General features: G+C 37.6%; 3 protein-coding genes across 3 annotated transcripts; 2 read left to right on the top strand and 1 right to left on the bottom strand.

Annotated features, from left to right (window-relative positions):
* The first annotated feature begins 49 nt into the window (after positions 1 to 49).
* Positions 50 to 2,603, top strand: LOC18027788 (F-box/kelch-repeat protein At4g38940). Its single transcript, XM_006409979.2, has 2 exons — positions 50 to 204; positions 1,505 to 2,603. The coding sequence occupies exons 1-2, from the start codon at positions 50 to 52 to the stop codon at positions 2,601 to 2,603; spliced, it is 1,254 nt and encodes a 417-aa protein (XP_006410042.2).
* Positions 2,604 to 4,661: 2,058 nt separating this feature from the next.
* Positions 4,662 to 5,603, bottom strand: LOC112081549 (uncharacterized mitochondrial protein AtMg00810-like). The gene has a single exon (XM_024148311.1). The coding sequence runs from the start codon at positions 5,601 to 5,603 to the stop codon at positions 4,662 to 4,664; it is 942 nt and encodes a 313-aa protein (XP_024004079.1).
* Positions 5,604 to 13,970: 8,367 nt separating this feature from the next.
* On the top strand, positions 13,971 to 14,978 carry LOC18027787 (F-box/kelch-repeat protein At4g38940). Its single transcript, XM_006409978.1, has one exon. The coding sequence runs from the start codon at positions 13,971 to 13,973 to the stop codon at positions 14,976 to 14,978; it is 1,008 nt and encodes a 335-aa protein (XP_006410041.1).
* Positions 14,979 to 19,829: the final 4,851 nt, after the last annotated feature.

The raw sequence follows: 19,829 nt of genomic DNA, 5'->3' as shown, positions 1-19,829 counted from the left end.
GGCCGGAGCGAATCCACAAGTCTAAATTCTAGAGAGCGGTGAGAATCAAATGAAACATTACTGGAGAAGTAACAGAGACTCGAGGAAGAACGGAGGCAAAGCCGCGAAATCTCTAGGCGAGAAAAAGTGGAAGAGACTGCAGAAAAAGAAATTTCTTTCCTCCAATTACAAGATGTCACGTCGCTTGAACCTCTCCAAAAATGGGTTCTAAAAACTCTTATATTAAAACCGGTTCAAGACTTATATGGGCTTTTCTAATTAAATAAAACCCAAATAATACTATAAACTCCGCGCTGAACTCCTATTAAACCTTGCGTTGGACTTGGTCTTACGACAACTTGGTCTTACGACAGTCTCCTATGCTAAGTAATGCGACCTGGTACAATATTTTCGGAATGTAGATTTGTACACCAAGGCTCTGCAATTTTCTCAGTGAGTGAGTTGTAAAAACAGAGTTTTCACCGAAACTAAGTAAAATATAGCGGCCGATGAAAGAAGCATTGAGACTCGGATAAAAAACTTGTGCTTGGTCGAACCAAATACAAACGGAAGTTGTATTTTTTAATCACCGCCATTCACGGGAGAGACAGTGATGGAGCTATTATTTTGTGAAGTCGACTGTACATTTTAATTTCAAAATCACCGACTCTGTTATATTTCTCTTTTAATACGTACATTTTATCCTTATTAGATTTACATATAATTTTTTTTAATTGGTTTTTAGAAAGATAATGTATACGTTGTCTTAAAAAAACACATTATTAACGTTTTTTTAGCAAATTATAAGTTTTTATAACTTTAGATTCACAATTTTTAATATTATATAATTTTTGTTATTGTATTTTAGAAATACAATATGTTTCTTAAAAAAAATTGCTGTTAAAATTTTTTCTCTAATTATAAGTTCTAATAATTTAAGATTTACAATGTTTAAAAAATTATATATTTTTGTTATTGGTTTTTATAAATATAATGTGCTTTTTAAAAAATATTCTTAACGTTTTTTACAAATTATAAATTTTTATAACTTAAGATTCATAATTTTTGGAAAGAAATCATTACAGAGAATACCAAGCTCACATAACTGTTAAGGAGAAATCACTTGCCAGCCTCTTTCGTTGGTATACTCTTAAAAGATAAACTAAGGAGGTTGTGAAACACCGGCTTTGTATCCAGCACAAGTGATACACCTAGATTTATTGATATGATTGTTTATTATTATTAATAACATATTATATTATATTAATTCGTCCCAAACCGGGAATCGCCTGGGTTTACAATAAAAAAACCAAGAATTACAAAATCAAACCAAAATTGGGAAACACCTAGATTTATTGTGACAACCAAAACCTTTGGCGAGCAAATCCCTTCATTCGATCATAGATCTATTATTTTATTGGAATTAGGTTGGATTACTCTTGCATGTTCTAACTTCAGAGGAATCTTATTGAAATTAGGGATTCGCTCTCTCTCGCAGTGATCGTTAATTTGAGCCTGTAATTAGGGTTTTGCGCTTTCCTCGCCTAAATCTACACATGTCTTTAAAAATTAGGGCAGAGAAGGAGCAATCATCGTCCCTGATTACGTCACTTCCCGAAGATGTTATCATTGACATCTTAGCGCGTGTTCCGAGATGCGAATATCCAAAACTGTCCCTCGTTTCAAAGCACTTTCGATCACTCACTGCATCCCCTGAGCTATACGCGAGACGATCCTCGTTAGGCTGCACCGAACACTGTCTCTACGCTGCCCTCTTTAACACAGAAACCATGGAATACCGTTTGTATATTCTTCACCGGAAAGCGAACGGCAAACGTTGCTTGGTCCTTATCTCTTCGCTTCCCCATATTCCTTGGGGTGCAAGCTTTGTCACGGTGGGATCAAGGATATACGTGTTTGGTGGGTTTGAGACATCAAGTTCGGTAAGCATCGACTGCAGATCTCCCACGGCACAACCCCTCCCCAGCATGCCTGTGCCAATGTCTTGTATAATCAGTGGCATCATCGACGGGAGAATCTACCTAATAGGACATTTGGATACTTCCTCGAAGAAGATGGTGATGGTGTTTAATACAGGAACACAAATGTGGGAGCCTGAGATTATAAACCCAGAGATTGAGCTAGGTAACACGTGGTTTGGTTCTGTGGTGATAGCTGACAAGATGTACATGAGGGATTATTATTACAGCTTTGTTTACGAGCCAAAGAAGAGTAAATGGGAAAGGGACGAGATGTTGAATTCTAAGAAGTGGATGTATGCGTGTGTAGTTGATGACGTATTGTACTACTACGATGGGGTCGAGAAGGAGATAAGAGCTTATGATCCAAAGCAAAGGTGTTGGAGAGTGGTGAAAGGTTTGGAAGAGTCTTTGCCTGAGACGACAGATTCATGGTCTTCAGAAATTGTGTGTTACGGTGGGAAACTGGCTTTGTTTCTCGATAATGATATAGATGATGAAGAAAAAACATTTGAGATTTGGTATGCGGAGATTTCGCTGGAAAGACGTCAAGGAGGAGGAATTTGGGGTAAAGTTGAGTGGTGTGATCATGTTTTTATTTCTCGGAATTTTGGTTTTTCGAAACCTCTAGCTGTAATGGTTTGAAGCATGAACTCTCTTCTCCTTCACATAACTTGTGTTCTGTTTTTTTTTATTATCCGTAATCAGAAGATTTCGTATATGTAATTGAAGATAGCTGATTTGAGGAACTTTTTTTTTTTTTTTGGAAAAAAGTAGTTAAGAATGTTATAGATTTTACCCTAGAATTCTTGATTTGGTTCTCTGTTTCAGTCTGTTTTTTTTTTTGATATAATGTGAATTTTATTAATAGAAAAAAGTGGAATGCTTTGATTTACAAGAACGAAAAATAAAAGAAACCAACCAAACAAATCTCTCAAAACTTGCAGAAGCTGATAATGTCTTACGAAAGTGATGCAATCTTATTTATCAGCTTCTCATTAGTATATCATTCCTTCCATTTGTGAAAAAGATGGAAAAAATACTAAGAGTTAAGGATTATTTGTCTAGCAAGTAAGAAGAATATGGACGAAAATGAGAAAAAAAAAAAATCCTCGTGAGGAGCGTGGAGAAAAGATAAGGAATTTATATATGATGAGTTGGATAACTCTTACGAACTCCTATTTACATGAGCTGTCTACAACAATCACACAAAATAATATATAAGGTTAAGACTTACGTCTGATTTAATATATATCCACTGCTGTCTATACTCTCTATACCAATTTTCTAATGACTATAAATTATTTAATACAGATACAAAATTATAGACAGAAACAAAACTTTCTTCCATGATACACAGGCACGTCAGTCTCTCGAAGTAAGGCAAAATTTCAGAAACACAAATGTGGGAGTCTGAGATGATAAAGATAGACATTGAGCTAGGTGACACGTGGCCTGGTTGTGTGGTGATGGCCCATAAGCTGTACACGGGTGATTCTCATAACAGCTTTGTTTACGAGCCAAAGGAAAGTAAATGGGAGATAGACGAGATTCTGAATTCTAAGAAGTGGAGGGAGGCGTGTGTTGTTGATGATGTATTGTACTACCACGATATGGACGAGAACGAGATAAGAGCGTATGATCCAAAGCAAAAGTGTTGGAGAGTTGTGAAAGGTTTGGAAGAGTCTTTGCCTGATACGACATATTCATGATATGGGAAACTGATTTTGTTTTCTTCTAAAGTATTCAGGAATAAACCAAGAGAGATTTGGTGTGCGGAGATTCCGTTGGAAAGACATCAAAGAGGAGAGGTTTGGAGTAAAGTTGAGTGGTGTGATCATGTTTTGACTGGGAATTTTAGTTTTGCAAAATCTCTAGCTGTAATGGTTTGATTGATGAATTATCTTCTCCTTCACATAACTTGTGTTCTGTTATTTCATTATCCTAATTAAATCTTTTTTTGCTGATTTCGTTTTATGTAAATGAGAATAGATTTAATTTGAGGAAAAAGTATTTAGTTTATTTTGAACGACAAAGTAGTTAAAAAATGACTTGGTCAACTCTATAGAAATCTCAATCTGGTTATCTGTTTCAGTTTGTTCAACCATCAACTCTCTGTGATTGATTTTCGCTGTCTCTGTTTTGATCCATCTCCTCCAAAAAGTAAAATTGGTAGGAAGAATGCAGAAAATGCTAGCAGTGTTTGATTGAGTTAACTCCAATAGGTGATTGGTCTTATTACAATGATGAGAATATATGCTGATAAATCAGATTCCTAATATACATATGTAGAAGAATATATGCATTCTTATTCTAATAAACAGGTATGTATCTCTGTTAGAAACTTGTGCTTCTTTTGAATAAACACAAGAACTTTCTGATTATCAGAAATATATTCTGATAAAACACTCTGTTTTCTACACAGAATTTGATATAAAAACAGAATGCGAAGTAAGAACAGAAACTGATTCTTTATTGAATGAGAAATCTTGTTTTTACATCACGGTTACATCACTTTAAATAGTTACACAACAGACACAATACAACAGACACGATTTAACAAAGAGTTGTGTCTTTTCTACTTGTAACTCTTCAACATAACGAAAACTACTTTTGACAAGACACGACTCTAGATAAAATAAGGTACGACTCTTGACACTAACTCAATTACGACTAACACTCCCCCTTAATTGAGTTTCGGTCTCACTCCAAGTTTTCTAGCTCTTCAAACCTTGAGACGCCAAGTCCTTTCGTAAGGAGGTCTGCAAGTTGAACTTCTCCTTCACAATACTTGAGTTGAATAAGACCTTTTTGTTCTGCCTCTCTCACAAAATGATACTTGATCTCAATGTGTTTAGTTCTTCGGTGTTGCACTGGATTTCTTCCAATTACAATTGCAGACTTGTTGTCGCAGAAAATTAAAACACCATCTTGAGAATCTAAGCCAATTTCTCCCAAAAGCCTTTGTAACCAAATATCTTGATTTGCTGCTGCACACACTGCGATATACTCCGCTTCCGCAGTTGATTGAGCCACTGTTTGTTGCTTGCTTGATTGCCAACAAAATACTGCAGATCCAAGAGTGAAAACATACTCAGATGTGCTCTTTTTGTCTTCATTTGAGCCTCCCCAGTCGCTATCTGAGTAACCGTATAACTCCGGATTGTTGACGCTTGTAAACTGAACTCCAAAATGAGATGTACCTTTGACATATCTTAAAACTCTCTTGGCTTCTTCATAGTGCTTTGTAAGAGGTGCAGCCATGTAACGTGAGAGATAAGAACTTGCAAACATTAAATCTGGCCTTGATGCACACAGATAAAGCAAGCCACCAATGATACTGCGGTACTTTGTCGCTTCATCATATTCTTCATCATTCTCATGGTTATTGCCGTGTGGTGTAAGTGGAGTGCTCACACTCTTGCAATTTTTCATACCAAACTTCTCAAGAAGCTTGCAAGCATATTTTTCTTGTGAAAGAAAAATCCCATGATCATCTTGAATTACTTCCATTCCAAGAAAGTAATTCAGCAACCCCAAATCTGTCATCTCAAACTCCAACTTCATGTCTTCCTTGAATTTTTCAATGAGCTGAGTGTTGTTACCGGTGATGATGATGTCGTCTACGTACAAACTCACGATCATAATCTCTTTGTTTTTCTCATCACGTATAGTGCCGCATCATTCATACTCCTTTGAAATCCATGTTGGAGAAAGTATGAATCAATTCTCCCATACCAAGCCCTAGGGGCTTGCTTTAAGCCGTATAACAGCTTTTTTCAGCCTCAAAACTTTGTTTTCTTCACCTTCAACTATGAATTCAGGTGGCTGTGCAACATAGATCTCCTCTTCAAGTTCTCCGTTGAGAAATGCCGACTTTACGTCCATTTGATAAAGTTTCCACTTCATTTGTGCAGCGAACGCAAGAACGGCTCGAATTGTGTCATGTCTTGAAACGGGAGCAAACGTTTCAAGATAATCAACACCATATTCTTGAGAGAACCCTTTTGCAACTAACCTTGCTTTGTACTTGGTTGGATTTCCATTTGCATCTGTCTTGATGCGATATATCCACTTCACGCCAATGATATTTTTCTTCTCTGGTTTTTCTACAAGATACCAAGTCTTGTTCTTCTCTATCATCTTAATTTCTTCATCTATGGCTTCTCTCCATTCCTTAATCTCAGAAGCTTCATCATATGATTGTGGTTCCTCCGACACCAGAAAACAAGCTTCATGTGTTTGTGCCGTTTTCACAAACTCCACCCTTGGTGCTTTTTGCATAATCTCAGTCATTGACTTATATTTCCTTGGTGGCTCCGAAGTCTCTCCTTTTTCTTCATTGTTTTCTCCATCACTGAGTTGAAAATTAATAAGGCTGGAAATTCCTTGAACTTTCTCCGTTTGTGGCTCTTGATCATTTATGGGCAAGACAAAATTACTTTTGACTTCTTCTTGTCTTTCCCAATTCCACTTCTTTCCTTCTTCAAATGCCACGTCTCTTGATATCTCCACCTTTTCATTTTCTAAAATGAGCACTCTGTAGCCTTTTGATTGGTTACTATAACCAATGAAAATTCCACGTTTGGCCTTCACGTCTAATTTGCTTCTCTTCTCATCGGGTACATGAACAAGGCATAAACTTCCAAATATCTTCAAGTGTCCAACCGCCGGTTTATGCCCACTCCATTTTTCAATAGGTGTGATGTCATCTTTGATGGCTTTTGTTGGTAAACGATTTTGCAAATATGCTGACGTATACACCGCCTCTGCCCATAGTTTATGTGGTAATCCTTGATCTGTAATCATGGTTCTCGCCATCTCCACAAGCGATCGATTTTTACGTTCCGCAATACCGTTTTGCTGAGGCGAATACGGCACCGTCACTTGTCTCTCGATTCCACATTCTTGACAAAATTTGATGAATTCATGTGAAGTAAATTCACCACCACCATCTGATCGTAACTTCTTAATACGACATCCCGATTGAGTCTCCACCAAGGCTTTGAACTTTTTGAACATTGAGAAAGCTTCAGACTTGTACTTGATAAAATATACCCACGGCTTTTGTTGTTCTCTGGTTTGAACCCAGATTTTTCTCCTCTTGAACGAACATTAAACGCCCCTTCCGTTGATCGTTCGTCTCGAAGAGATACACGCTTCTCGTGTGCTTTCAACGTGCCTATCAATTCTGTAACGGATAGCACAGTTAAATCTTTGCTTTGTTCCAGCACCGCTACAATGCTATCAAACCTTTCGGGTAGTGAAATCAGAATCTTTTGGACTATTTGATAATCTGATTTCTCTTCTCCATGAACTCTAAGTTGATTTCCCATCTCAATCAACTTTGTCGTAAAAGTGTTGATATTGTCACTTTCATTCATCTTCAAATTCTCATACTCCCTTCTAAGAGATTGAAGTTTTATCATCCTCACTTGTGGTGATCCTTGAAATTCGGTTTGCAGAGAATCCCAAGCTTCCTTTGATGTTTGTGCTGGTGTTATGCAAGAGAAGATCTGATCTGAAACTGCAGTTTGTAGAATTTGCAGTGCCATCAAATCGTTTGTTGATGCTTCCTCCCACTCTGTTTTCAATTGGCGCACTTCCGGTGTCTCCTCCGTTTGCGTCGGTTTGGTCGGAACTCCGTTTTCCACCACCGTCCATAACTTTCTGGTCTTTAAGATGGTTGTCATCTTAATACGCCAGAAGTCGTAATTGTTCCCATCAAAAATGGGAATCACTTGTTGCGATGTTGCTTCCATCGCCGCTTCTGCTTGATCTTTGTGCAGTTACTTGTGCGATTGTTCCTCTTGCAGAATTCTCTCTTAATTGTGCTATTTTTGGCCCTCAGATCAATAAAGCTCTGATACCATGTTAGAAACTTGTGCTTCTTTTGAATAAACACAAGAACTTTCTGATTATCAGAAATATATTCTAATAAAACACTCTGTTTTCTACACAGAATTTGATATAAAAACATAGTACGAAGTAAGAACAGGAACTGACTCTTTATTGAATGAGAAATCTTGTTTTTACATCACGGTTACATCACTTTAAATAGTTACACAACAGACACAATACAACAGACACGATTTAACAAATAGTTGTGTCTTTTCTACTTGTAACTCTTCAACATAACGAAAACTACTTTTGACAAGACACGACTCTAGATAAAATAAGGTACGACTCTTTGACACTAACTCAATTACGACTAACAATCTCCACTAAACACAAGAAGAACATATGTGTCTTTTTAACGTGAAAATCAAACCTATGATATTTCTATGCAGTTCTGAAGTCGATGAACTGAAGAAGCTTGAACATGTTTCTAACAAATATTATTCATTCAATGCGTCTTGCAGTCAATTTTTTTGATCTCAAATGCTATTCAGGGAAGACTATGGATATATAAACACATTTTCTTGTGATTCAAGTTTCTAGGTGACGTGCTCTTCATCAAAATCACATTTTAAAGCAACGATAACATTTCAGGTTTCTATTCTTCGTAAATCCAATTCAAATTACATTGGTTCGTCAAACTCAACAAAGGGATATACCGAGCCCTGCATGCATGTATCGAAAGAGAATAGCAATATAATAGAGTTGGTGATTTTGAGACTAAAATGTACAGTCGACTTCACAAAAGAACAGCTCTATCACTGTCGCTCCGGTGATTAATTAAAAAAGACAACTTCCGTTTATTTGGTCCCACCAAGCACAAGTTTTTGATCCGAGTCTCAATACTTCTTTCATCGGCCGCTATAAGTTTACTCAGTTACGAAGAAACCTCTGTTCTTACAACTCATTCACTGAGAAAATTGCAGGGCCTTGGTGTACAAATCTCCATTCGGAAAATATTGTACTAGTTCACATTACTTCTGTTAGGAGAGTGTCCGAATGTTTGATGATTCTCTATGCTTGTTTTACAAGAAACGCTTGATCGAACCTAATTGAATTTCGAAATCCTAAACCTCCTTTGTTTTGTTTTAGATAAGCCATGCATTTCCATCCAATCCAAGATATTGTTTCTTATACTCTGTCTTTTTTTTTTTTGTGGAGAATTTTTCTAGAAGTTCCAAATATTTCCTATAAATGAGAAACTTATCCACATGCTTTATATTTGGTTCTTTGACCCGAGATCCAAAAGAGAAGGAATTTTCCTTTTTTTGTTGTTCCCAAAATTCTCATTTTTCTTTAAAGAAAAATAAAATAGAGAAAAGAATTACAAAATAAAAAAATTACAAAAGATAAGAGGAAATTGTTGAGAGATGACCCTTTGAGTGACCCTGCAAAAGGAAAAGAAGAAAAGAAGCTTAAGATGATGATGACGAGCTAAGAAGAAGAAGAAAGAAATGTCGAAGAAGAAGAAGAAGCACAGAAAGTCAACCTGAGAGAAAAGTCAACTGTGAATCTATGATGGGCCTCGTGTAAGAAGAAGATGGGCTTTAATTGTGTCTTAGCCCAATAAGAAATATCGGTTGTGTGTAATAATAAGTCTAAGTTTAGTAGAAACAAGTAGCTGAAATAGTGAGTAAGTTAGAGTCCCTAAGATGATTAGTTAAGGTCTACTAAAAGTAGTGTGGCTAAATGTCTGATTAGCTTAGTGTCAGGGTAAGGTGAGTGAAGTAAGTAGAGTTAGTATAGTCTACTCAAAAGGTTCTATATGTATGCGAAAATGAGAGTGAAAAAGGAGAGAGAATGCAATGTATGAAGAAGTTATGATAAATATGAGTGACTCAAGCAGATGGCATGCTAGACTAGGGCATGTTAATATCGCCAATATCAAGAACATGATACAATGGCAACTTGTAGAAGGAATTCCGCAAGTACACATAGAGAAAGAAGTTTGTAGCTCGTGCTTACTTGGGAAACAGGCAAGGAAAGCTTTTCCTCAAGCCACCACATATCGAGCAAGTAGGAAACTCGAACTGGTACACAGTGATTTATGCGGACCCATAACGCCGAGTACGGCAGGAGGAAACAAGTACATCTTTGTACTCATTGACGATCACTCAAGATATATGTGGACCGTTCTTTTGAGAGAAAAGAGCGATGCCTTTGATAAGTTTAAAAGATTCAAAATCCTAGTGGAGCAGGAATCAGGAGAAAATATGCAGATCTTTAGAACAGAAAGGGGAGGTGAATTTGTGTCTCAAGAGTTTAACTCTTTCTGCGATAACACCGGCATAAAAAGGCATCTCACAGCACCATACACCCCTCAACAAAACGGAGTGGTTGAAAGACGTAACAGAACAATGATGGAGATGGCAAGAAGCATAATGAAACACATGCAAGTACCGAATTACCTGTGGGGAGAAGCTATAAGACACTCGACCTATCTCTTAAACAGAGTAGCTACAAGAGCTGTCAAAGATAGAACCCCATATGAAGTCTATGAGGAAGGAAGCCAAACATCGATCATCTTCGGATTTTCGGATGCATATATATGTTTCGCTAAGATGGAGGGTCCTCACCTGAAGAAATTAGATGATCGATCGCGTTTGCTCGTTTATCTTGGCACTGAAACAGGATCTAAGGCTTATCGCCTTTTAGATCCACGAAGTCGCACAGTACTAGTAAGCCAAGACGTAGTATTCGATGAGTCAAAAGGATGGAACTAGAACAAGAGATGTTCAGAACAAAACGAAGGTTTCAAAGTCATACTTGGAGAATTTGGAAACCATGGGATTCAAGAATCAAACAAGAAAGCCGATGATGAAACAAAGCAGGAACAAGAGCATTCAGAAACAGTAAGCGAAAGAGAAGATGATGAGTTCATAAATTCGTATGAACAAGAAACAGAAGCAGAGGCCCTCGATGATCCTACTCAACAATCACCACCGTTTTTGAGAAGATCTTCAAGACCATCAGTTAAACCAAGATATCTTGAAGAAAACTATGTCCTCTTAGAAGAAAAGGAAGGGGAAAGATTATTGCTATGCCTGAACGATGAACCGAGTACCTTCCAAGAAGCAAAGGATTCGAGAGAATGGATGAGGGCTTGTGAAGATGAAATCTGCTCGATTAAGAAAAACAGAACGTGGGATCTTGTAAGCTTACCACCTGGAGCAAAAGCAATTAGGCTTAAATGGGTGTTTAAGCTTAAAAGAAATTATGATGGGTCGATCAACAAACACAAGGCACGCCTTGTTGCAAAGGGGTATGTGCAAAGATATGGTGTTGATTTTGAAGAAGTTTTTGCACCTGTTGCTCGGATAGAGACAGCTCGGCTCCTCATTAGTCTTGCAGCAGCAAAAGAGTGGGAAATACATCATCTCGATGTTAAGTAAGACAGCCTTTCTACATGGTGAGTTCAAGGAGATTGTCTTTGTAACACAACCGGAAGGCTTTGAAGAAAAAGGAAACAAAGACAAAGTCTACAGACTTAGTAAAGCTTTGTATGGTTTGCCTCAGGCTCCAAGGGCATGGAATAACAAATTAAATCAAATTCTTCAAGAGCTGAGATTCGAGAGGTGCTCTAAAGAATCATCGGTGTATCGAAAGAGAATAAACGAACACATCCTCATTGTGGCAGTGTATGTCGATGATCTACTTGTCACAGGAACAAATAGAAAAGTCATTGATGAATTTAAGAAAGATATGGCTTCTAAATTTGATATGAGTGATCTTGGAAGACTCACATACTACCTTGAAATCGAATTTCATCAATACAAAGGAGGAATAACTTTGACTCAGAAGAGTTATGCGTCCAAAATTCTGGAGGAAGCAGGAATGGCGGATTGCAATTTAACTCATACACCGATGGAAGTTGGTCTGAAATTGTCGAAGTCAGAAGAGGAAAAGGAGATTGATGCTACAAAGTATAGAAAAAACGTTGGCTGCCTTCCCTACTTACTACACACAAGACCTGACTTGTCTTTCTGTGTAGGAGTTCTAAGTAGATATATGCAGAGCCCAAGAGAATCTCATGGAGCAGCGATGAAGCAATGTCTAAGGTACTTGAAAGGAACTACCGATCTTGGTTTGAAGTTTGAATGTTCAGGTACAAAGATACTGAGACTATTAGGCTATAGCGATAGTAGTCATAATGTTGACCCTGATGATGGTAGAAGCACGGCTGGACATGTTTTTTTTTTATCTTGGGAAGAGTCCAATTTCGTGGTGCTCACAGAAACAAGACATCATATCATTGTCTTCCTGTGAAGCCGAGTTCATGGCTGGAACTGAAGCAGCAAGACAAGCTATTTGGTTACAAGACTTGCTTAGTGAGGTCACTGGTTTGGCATGTGAGAAGGTTGTTATTCGTATTGACAATCAGTCCGCGATAGCACTAACCAAAAATCCTGTCTTCCATGGCCGAAGTAAGCATATCCATAGAAGATTTCATTTTATAAGAGAATGTGTAGAGAATGGACAAGTTGAGGTTGAACATGTTCCTAGCAATGAGCAAAGAGCTGACATTTTAACCAAAGCTTTAGGGAGGATCAAGTTTAAAGAGATGAGAGATCTCATTGGTGTTCAAGTTTTGAGGAAAGATGACTTCAAGCTTAAAGGGGAGATTGTTGGATAAACTTGAAGTTAACTTGGTGATCAAGTTAGATATTTCCTTTTAGGATTATGAATATGTTTAGGAGTTATCTAAACATACTTAGGAGTTATCTAGAATAAGGAAATTCATGTTTCTATTGGAATTATGAGTTATCTATTCCATCTACTATATAAGAAGTTACCAGATTGTGGTTTCACTTATGAGTTTTAGAGGAGCTTAAGTTTTTAGAGAGTTTCTAAAGCATTAATAAAGAAGAGTTATTTTCTTTAATCTTTACGTGTTCTTACCTTTGAATTCTAGATCCTTCCCTATCTTTCTCATTTTCTTGATCTTATTCTGAGGGATGCAAATACATACATCCCTGCATCCAGTGGCGGAGGCAGCTAGGATGGAGGAGGGTCAATTGACCCATATGAAATAAAAAAAAAGTTTATATATATTTGTATTTTTTCTAGAAAAAATAAGTAAAATGTTAAAAGTTTAGCTTAATGACCCATGTAAATTTTGTTTAAAATACATTATAAATTAAAGTTGACCCCTCTAAACTTTTTGGCTAACTTCGCCACTGACTGCATCTATTTATAACTTTGTACACAAAATCCTGTTCATGTAAATAGCAAACGAAAAGAATTGTCAGTTATTGATCAGAACGAAATTGATATTTACCTTAATGACTAAAGTTTCTAGGTTTTGAGAGATGTTAAGAAAAAGTGGCACCACTTGCCAGCCTCTTTTGTTGTTATTTTTAAAAGATAAAGTAAGGAGATTTATGTGAAACACCAAGATTTATTATCACTACCAAAACATAGGATGTATATTCGAATTAGATATTTTAAGAGTGGGTATCCATGCGTCTGTTGCCAGATTTATTGATTGTCCATCACCGATTTTGAGTCGAAGACCTTTGGCGAGCAAATCCCATCCTTTGATAATAATTCTTGCTTCTAACAAATCTCCATCCATAAAATATTGTCCATTAAAATTTTTTGGCCAACTTTATATAGGAGAATATTTTGCCTTTTTTTTTTTTTTTTAAGAGGATTGTTTAAGAAGTTTCAAATATTTCAAATATACGAGAACTTTATCCATATAGCCACCTGCTGTTTATTTGGTTCTTTTAAGTTTTAACCTAGATCCAAAAGTGATAGGGGATTTCTCTTTTTTGGGCCAAAATTCTCTTTTTTTATGATAATATAAAGACAAAATAATTATAAAATAGAAAAAAAAAAGGAAAAAGGCTAAGAAAAAAAAAGGAAAAGGTAAACATAAAATCTATGAAAAACAAAAAAATAAATAGGAAAAGAAGGTCGCGTCCTCGTTCTTCTTCGGTCTTCTGTTAGACGGACCTGTCTTCTCTCTTTCTCTCGGGATCTTCTTCGATCTTCTTTTAGATGAACCTAGGCATCATCCTGAATTATTCTCGTTTTAAATTCAGAGAAATCTTGTCAGATCTCTCTGTCTCGGTGATTGTTGATTTGAGCCTACAATTAGGGTTCTGCGTCATGTCTTTAAAAATTAGGGCAAAGAAGAAGCAATCGTTGTCCCTGGTTACATTACTTCCTGAAGACATCATCATTGACATCTTAGCGCGTGTTCGGAGATGCGACTATTTAACACTCTCCCTCGTCTCAAAACATTTCCGATCACTCATTGCATCTCGTGAGCTCTACGCAAGCCGATCCTTGTTGGGCTGCACCGAACACTGTCTCTATGTTATCCTCTGGAACGGAGAAACCTGGGATTACCGTTTGTATATTCTCTGCCGGAAAGCCAACGTCAATCACCACTTGGTCCCTATCTCTTCGCTTCCCCATATGCGTTACCGTGGAAGCTTCGTCGTGGTGGGCTCGAGGATATATGTGTTTGGTGGGTTTGACCCCAAGGATATTGCGTTAAGCATCGATTGTAGATCTCACACAGTGCAAACTCTCCCCAGCATGCCTGTGCCCATGTCTGATACAATCGCTAACATCATTGACGGGAGAATCTATGTAACTGGAATTTTTGAATCGAAGAAGGTGATGGTGGTGTTCAATACAGAAACACAAATGTGGGAGCATAGAAAAATAATGCCAGACAATTTAGGTGACACGAGAAATGCTAAGATGAGCTTTGTTTACATGCCATTGGAAAATAGTTGGAAAAGGGACGAGATGATGAATCTTTCTAACAAGTTGAAGAATTCGTGTGTCGTTGATGACGTATTGTATTACTATGATGATAATTGTGCCAAGAACAAGTTAAAAGCGTATGATCAAAAGAAAAAGTGTTGGGGAGTAGTGAATGGTTTGGAAAATTTGTCAGCTGAGATGACACATTCGTTGTGGCCAGAGATTGTGAGTTATGGGAGGAGACTGGCTTTGTTTTGGTGTAGACGAGAAGAGATTTGGTGTGCTGAGATTTCGCTGGAAAGACGTCAAGAAGGAGAGATTTGGGGTAAAGTTGAGTGGTGTGACTATCTCATGTCTGGGAATCTTCGCTTTTGGAAATCTCTAGCTGTTATGGTTTGATGCAGGAACTCTTTTTAAGGCTTGCGTTTGTTTTCTCTTTCAAATATATTTGTCCGAAATCCTGAATAAGTTTTCTTTTCATTATGCTAATCTCGTTTCACTGGTTTTGTTGATGTAAATGACAATAGTTGAATTGGTGAGCATTTTCAAACCAAACTGAAGTAGACTTGAACATAATTCGGTTACAAATTGGATCTGTATTCCTAAAAAGTTTAAAACAAAAAATCAAACCCTAATCGAATTGAAAATCTACATGCACAAGACGGTATACCATGGTCGTGCAAAAAGGAGTTGTGCATTGACTGCATTCTATAGATCGATCTAGGAATTTGGTTTGATTTTTTTTCTTTTTTAAAAAGTATAAAGTGTTACATTACACCCTAGTTTTGACTTAGAGAGTGAAAAGATTTACATGAACTCTAGTTTTAAAATACGAGTCAGAGCTCATATAACATTACACCCTGAAATATGAGCTCTTTGTTGATGCGAGTGTTTGCTCCGATTATTCTTTTATAGTCAGTATATTTCCCTTTGTCTCAGTTCTTTTGAGAGATTTACTTTTTTCTAAAATGCGGTGATGGTTCATGTGATCATCATTACTGATACACTGGACTTAGGTTTGATAATTGTGAAGTCTTAACTTAACCTATCAATGTAAAAACATATGACAAACAAAGGACTGGTTTTGAACAAAAATATTCTAAGCACTTCCGAGCACTTGTTGCGTCCGATGAGCTACCCGCTACACGATCCTTGTTGGGCTGCACCGAACACTTTCTCTATGTTGTCCTCTTTAACACAGAAACATGCGATGAACGTTTGTATATTCTCCTCCGTAAAGCCAACGGCAAACGCTGCTTGAACCTTATCCCTTCGCTTCCCGGTATGCCTTACGGTGTAAGCTTTGTCACGGTGGGTTCGAGGACGTATGTGTGTGGTGGGATTTACAATCGCAACAAGACATCGAATGCCTTAAGAATCTATTAGGAGATATTAGGTTTATTGGGCCTTGTATAGTTAGTTATTAGAATTATTAGAGTAATTTATCCTACATTGCTAGTTTTTAACTCAAGGTTGATTAATGTACATGTATATATATGTGTCTTTAGGCTGATAAATAAATGACTTCCGCAAATTACTTTGACATGGTATCAGAGCCTAAGACTACATAAAGTTTTGGTCTAGCTCTTGAATCAGAGCCTAAGACTACATAAAGTTTTGGTCTAGCTCTTGATTTAAATTCTTATTTATAAGTTGTGGTTTATTGGAAAAGCAAACCAACGAGGTCTTGCTCTTTTGTTTTTGGTGAACTCGGACCGACGAGGTTCGGGATTTCTGTAGAGCCATAAGTGCTTGGGATTTCTTTATTTGGTGAAGAAACCTTGGGAATTTCTCTGTTTTTTTTTCAGAAATATGAGATTTCAGAGTCGAGGAATTAAGTGTTCTTATTGTTCGAAGTATGGTCATGATGTGAGATCATGTTATCAGATATATGGATATCCAGATTGGTGGCTGGAAAAGTATGGAAAACCTATGAAACGTGTGTCACACACGGAGGCGTCACAGGTTGATCCACAGGCTGTGACAGGGCTCAAGAAAGATCAATGGCATAAGCTTGTTCGATGGTTTGATTCGAGATTAGAGATAGCAAATCGTGTGAGTGATAACACCTATACAGATGAGTGGATTATTGATAGTGGTGCGTCGCACCATATGACGGGTACGTTAAGTGGTATGTTTGATGTGCATAAAGTCTCATCATGTTTAGTGGGTCTGCCTAATGGAAATGTTGTGGTTGCTGATAGAGAAGGAAGTGTGGCATTGACGGAGAAGTTAACTTTGACACATGTGCTTTTTGTCAAGGAACTCAAGTGCAATCTTATCTCTGTGTCACAGATTATTGATGCAATGAATTGCATTGTGTTGTTCTCCAAGCAAATGTGTCGGATACAGGAACTTGCTTTGCAAATTCTGATTGCAGTGGGTGAAAGAAAAGATGGATTGTATTTTCTTCAAGGTATTCAGAAGACCATGAATGTGACGAAGGTCAGTAAGTTGGGGTCTTTGGAACTTTGGCATAAAAGGATGGGACATGCTTCTGAAAAGGTTATTAGGAGATTGCCAGAAGTGGATCAAAAGAGTGTTAGTGTTTCTGATTGCGATGTCTGTTTCCGAGCAAAGCAGTGTCGGAATGTATTTCCTGTGAGTACAGAGAAAAGCAAAGAATGCTTTGAGATGATTCATTGTGATTTGTGGGGGTCATATCGAACACAGAGCGTGTGTGGATCCTCTTATTTTTTAACTTGGATGATTATTCTAGAGCTGTGTGGGTTTTTCTTCTTGCTGATAAAACACAAGTTCAGAAAACAATGGTAGATTTCTTTGCTCTCATTCAGCGTCAGTTTGAGAAACATGTGAAGATCATGCGAAGTGATGATGGTAGTGAATTCATGGGTATGAAGGAATATTTTCGTACATCAGGGATAATTCATCAAACTTCGTGTGTGGGAACTCCTCAACAAAATGGTTGAGTGGAGCGAAAACATCAACATATATTGAATGTCGCACGAGCGTTGAGGTTTCAGGCAAATTTACCAATAGAACTTTGGAGTTATTGTGCTTTGAGTGCTGTGTATCTAATCAATCGTACGCCTTCTGTGTTACACAATCGTAAGAGTCCTTATGAAATCATCTTTGGAAAAGCTCCTGCTTATAGTGAGATACGAGTTTTTGGATGTTTAGCGTATGCTCACAATCAGAAACATCATGGAGATAAATTTGCGAGTAGAAGCAGAAAATGTGTATTTTTGGGATACCCTTATGCAAAGAAGGGATGGAACTTATTTGACTTGGAGACACATGAGATCTTTGTTTCTTGGGATGTCACTTTTATTGAGGAACGATTCCCATATTTAGAGCTAAGAAATGCACAGCTGGATGAGCCTTCTAATTCTAATCAAATGAGGTTATATGTGGATGATAATGCTGGATTTGACGATATAGAACCTATCTTGACAAGGGAAATTATACAACCTCTCACAAGAGATACAATGACACAGACTCATGTTGTGTCAGACAAGGTTGCAGAAGAAGAAAGACAGACTATAGGAAACGAAATACGCGATATCTTAGGAATTACAGCGCCACAAACTGAACCTGCATCGGTTACACAGTTTGAAATTGTGAAGCCTGCTTTAGTGACAGAACTTGCATCGGTTACACAGTCTGAGATTGTGCAGCCTGCTTTAGTAACAGAACATGCATCGGTGACACAAGCTGAAACTGTGCAACAGCCTGCATCAACAGAAACTTTGGGACGAGGAATGAGAAATAAAGAATCTTCTGTCAAGTTACGCGACTATGTGTGCAATACGACATTTACAATGAATACTTCTACTGTGAGTCAGGAGTTGAGTAATGATTATGGTATTGAGAATTATGTGAATTGTGAAAGGTTCTCTGTGTCACACAAGACATTTCTGTGTAGTATAACTGAAGGAGTTGTGCCGAAAAGTTTTGCTGAGGCCATGAAGGATCCGCGATGGAGAGAAGCTATGAGACTCGAGATTGAGGCCCAAGAACGAAATCAAACATGGTTGATTGAACAATTACCACCAGGTAAGCATGTGATTGAGTGTAAATGGGTTTATACAATTAAGTATAATGCGGATGGCTCGATTGAAATGTATAAGGCGAGACTCGTGGCATGTGGCAATTGTCAAAAAAAAGGGATTGATTATTCTGATACATTTGCTCCTATAGCAAAGATGAGCACAGTTCGATTGGTTCTTCAAGTTGCCGCTGGGAAAAATTGGGAGTTACATCAGATGGATGTGCACAATGCGTTTCTTCATGGAGATTTGGATGAAGAGGTCTTTATGAGGATACCTCAGGGTTTTGGTGCTTCTAAGAAGGGTATGGTATGTCGTTTGCGCAAGTCGCTGTATGGTTTGAAACAAGCTCTGCGATGTTGGTTCGCAAAACTTTCGAAGGCACTTTTGGGGTACGGTTTTACACAGAGTAAGGCTGATTACTCTCTTTTCTCATTAGTTTGTGATAAAGTCCACTTGCACGTTCTAGTGTATGTGGATGATCTTGTGGTGACAGGAAACTCTCCTGAGCTGATACAAAATTTTAAAACGTATTTAAGCAATTGCTTTCATATGAAGGATTTGGGAAAATTGAAATATTTTCTTGGATTGGAAGTTGCAAGAAATGCAGAGGGTATATACTTATCACAGAGAAAATATGCTCTAGATATTATTGCTGATGTCGGTTTGGTTTGTAGTAAGCCTGTAGAGTTTCCGATGGAGCAAAATCATCAGTTGGGAAGGTCAACGACAAAGATTTTGACTGATCCAGAGAAGTATCGGAGATTGGTTGGAAGGTTGATTTACTTGGCTGCGACTAGACCAGATCTTGCCTACTCAATTCACATCTTATCTCAATTTATGAATGAGCCAAGAGAAGATCATTGGATTGCTGCATTGAGAGTTGTTCGTTACTTGAAAGGGTGCCCGGGAATGGGAATTTTGTTGAAATCTGATTGTAATTTTCATCTTACAGCTTGGTGTGATTCAGATTGGGCTGTATGTCCAATCACGAGGAGATCTTTGAGTGGATGGTTGATACAATTGGGAAATTCTCCTGTGTCATGGAAGTCAAAGAAGCAAGATGTTGTATCATGCTCTTCAACTGAAGCAGAGTATCGAGCTATGGTTTTGGCATTGAAGGAGTTGAAGTGGTTAAAAAGTGTGTTGTTAACGATGGGTATTGCACATTCTGGTCCAATAGATTTATATTGTGACAACCAGTCTGCGCTTCATATTGCAGCTAATCCTGTGTTTCATG

Source organism: Eutrema salsugineum, unplaced genomic scaffold (genome assembly GCF_000478725.1).
Source record: "Eutrema salsugineum unplaced genomic scaffold, Eutsalg1_0 scaffold_10, whole genome shotgun sequence".
In the NCBI taxonomy this organism is placed as follows: Eukaryota; Viridiplantae; Streptophyta; class Magnoliopsida; order Brassicales; family Brassicaceae; genus Eutrema; species Eutrema salsugineum.
This window is presented reverse-complemented; position numbering and strand designations above follow the sequence as displayed.

Coding starts and splice junctions, on each gene's coding strand:
- LOC18027788 (XM_006409979.2), top strand. CDS start 50: ATGAAACATTACTGGAGAAGTAACAGAGACTCGAGGAAGAACGGAGGC. Junction 205..1,504: donor TTGAACCTCTCCAAAAATGG/GTTCTAAAAACT, acceptor GCCTGTAATTAG/GGTTTTGCGCTTTCCTCGCC.
- LOC112081549 (XM_024148311.1), bottom strand. CDS start 5,603: ATGATCGTGAGTTTGTACGTAGACGACATCATCATCACCGGTAACAAC.
- LOC18027787 (XM_006409978.1), top strand. CDS start 13,971: ATGTCTTTAAAAATTAGGGCAAAGAAGAAGCAATCGTTGTCCCTGGTT.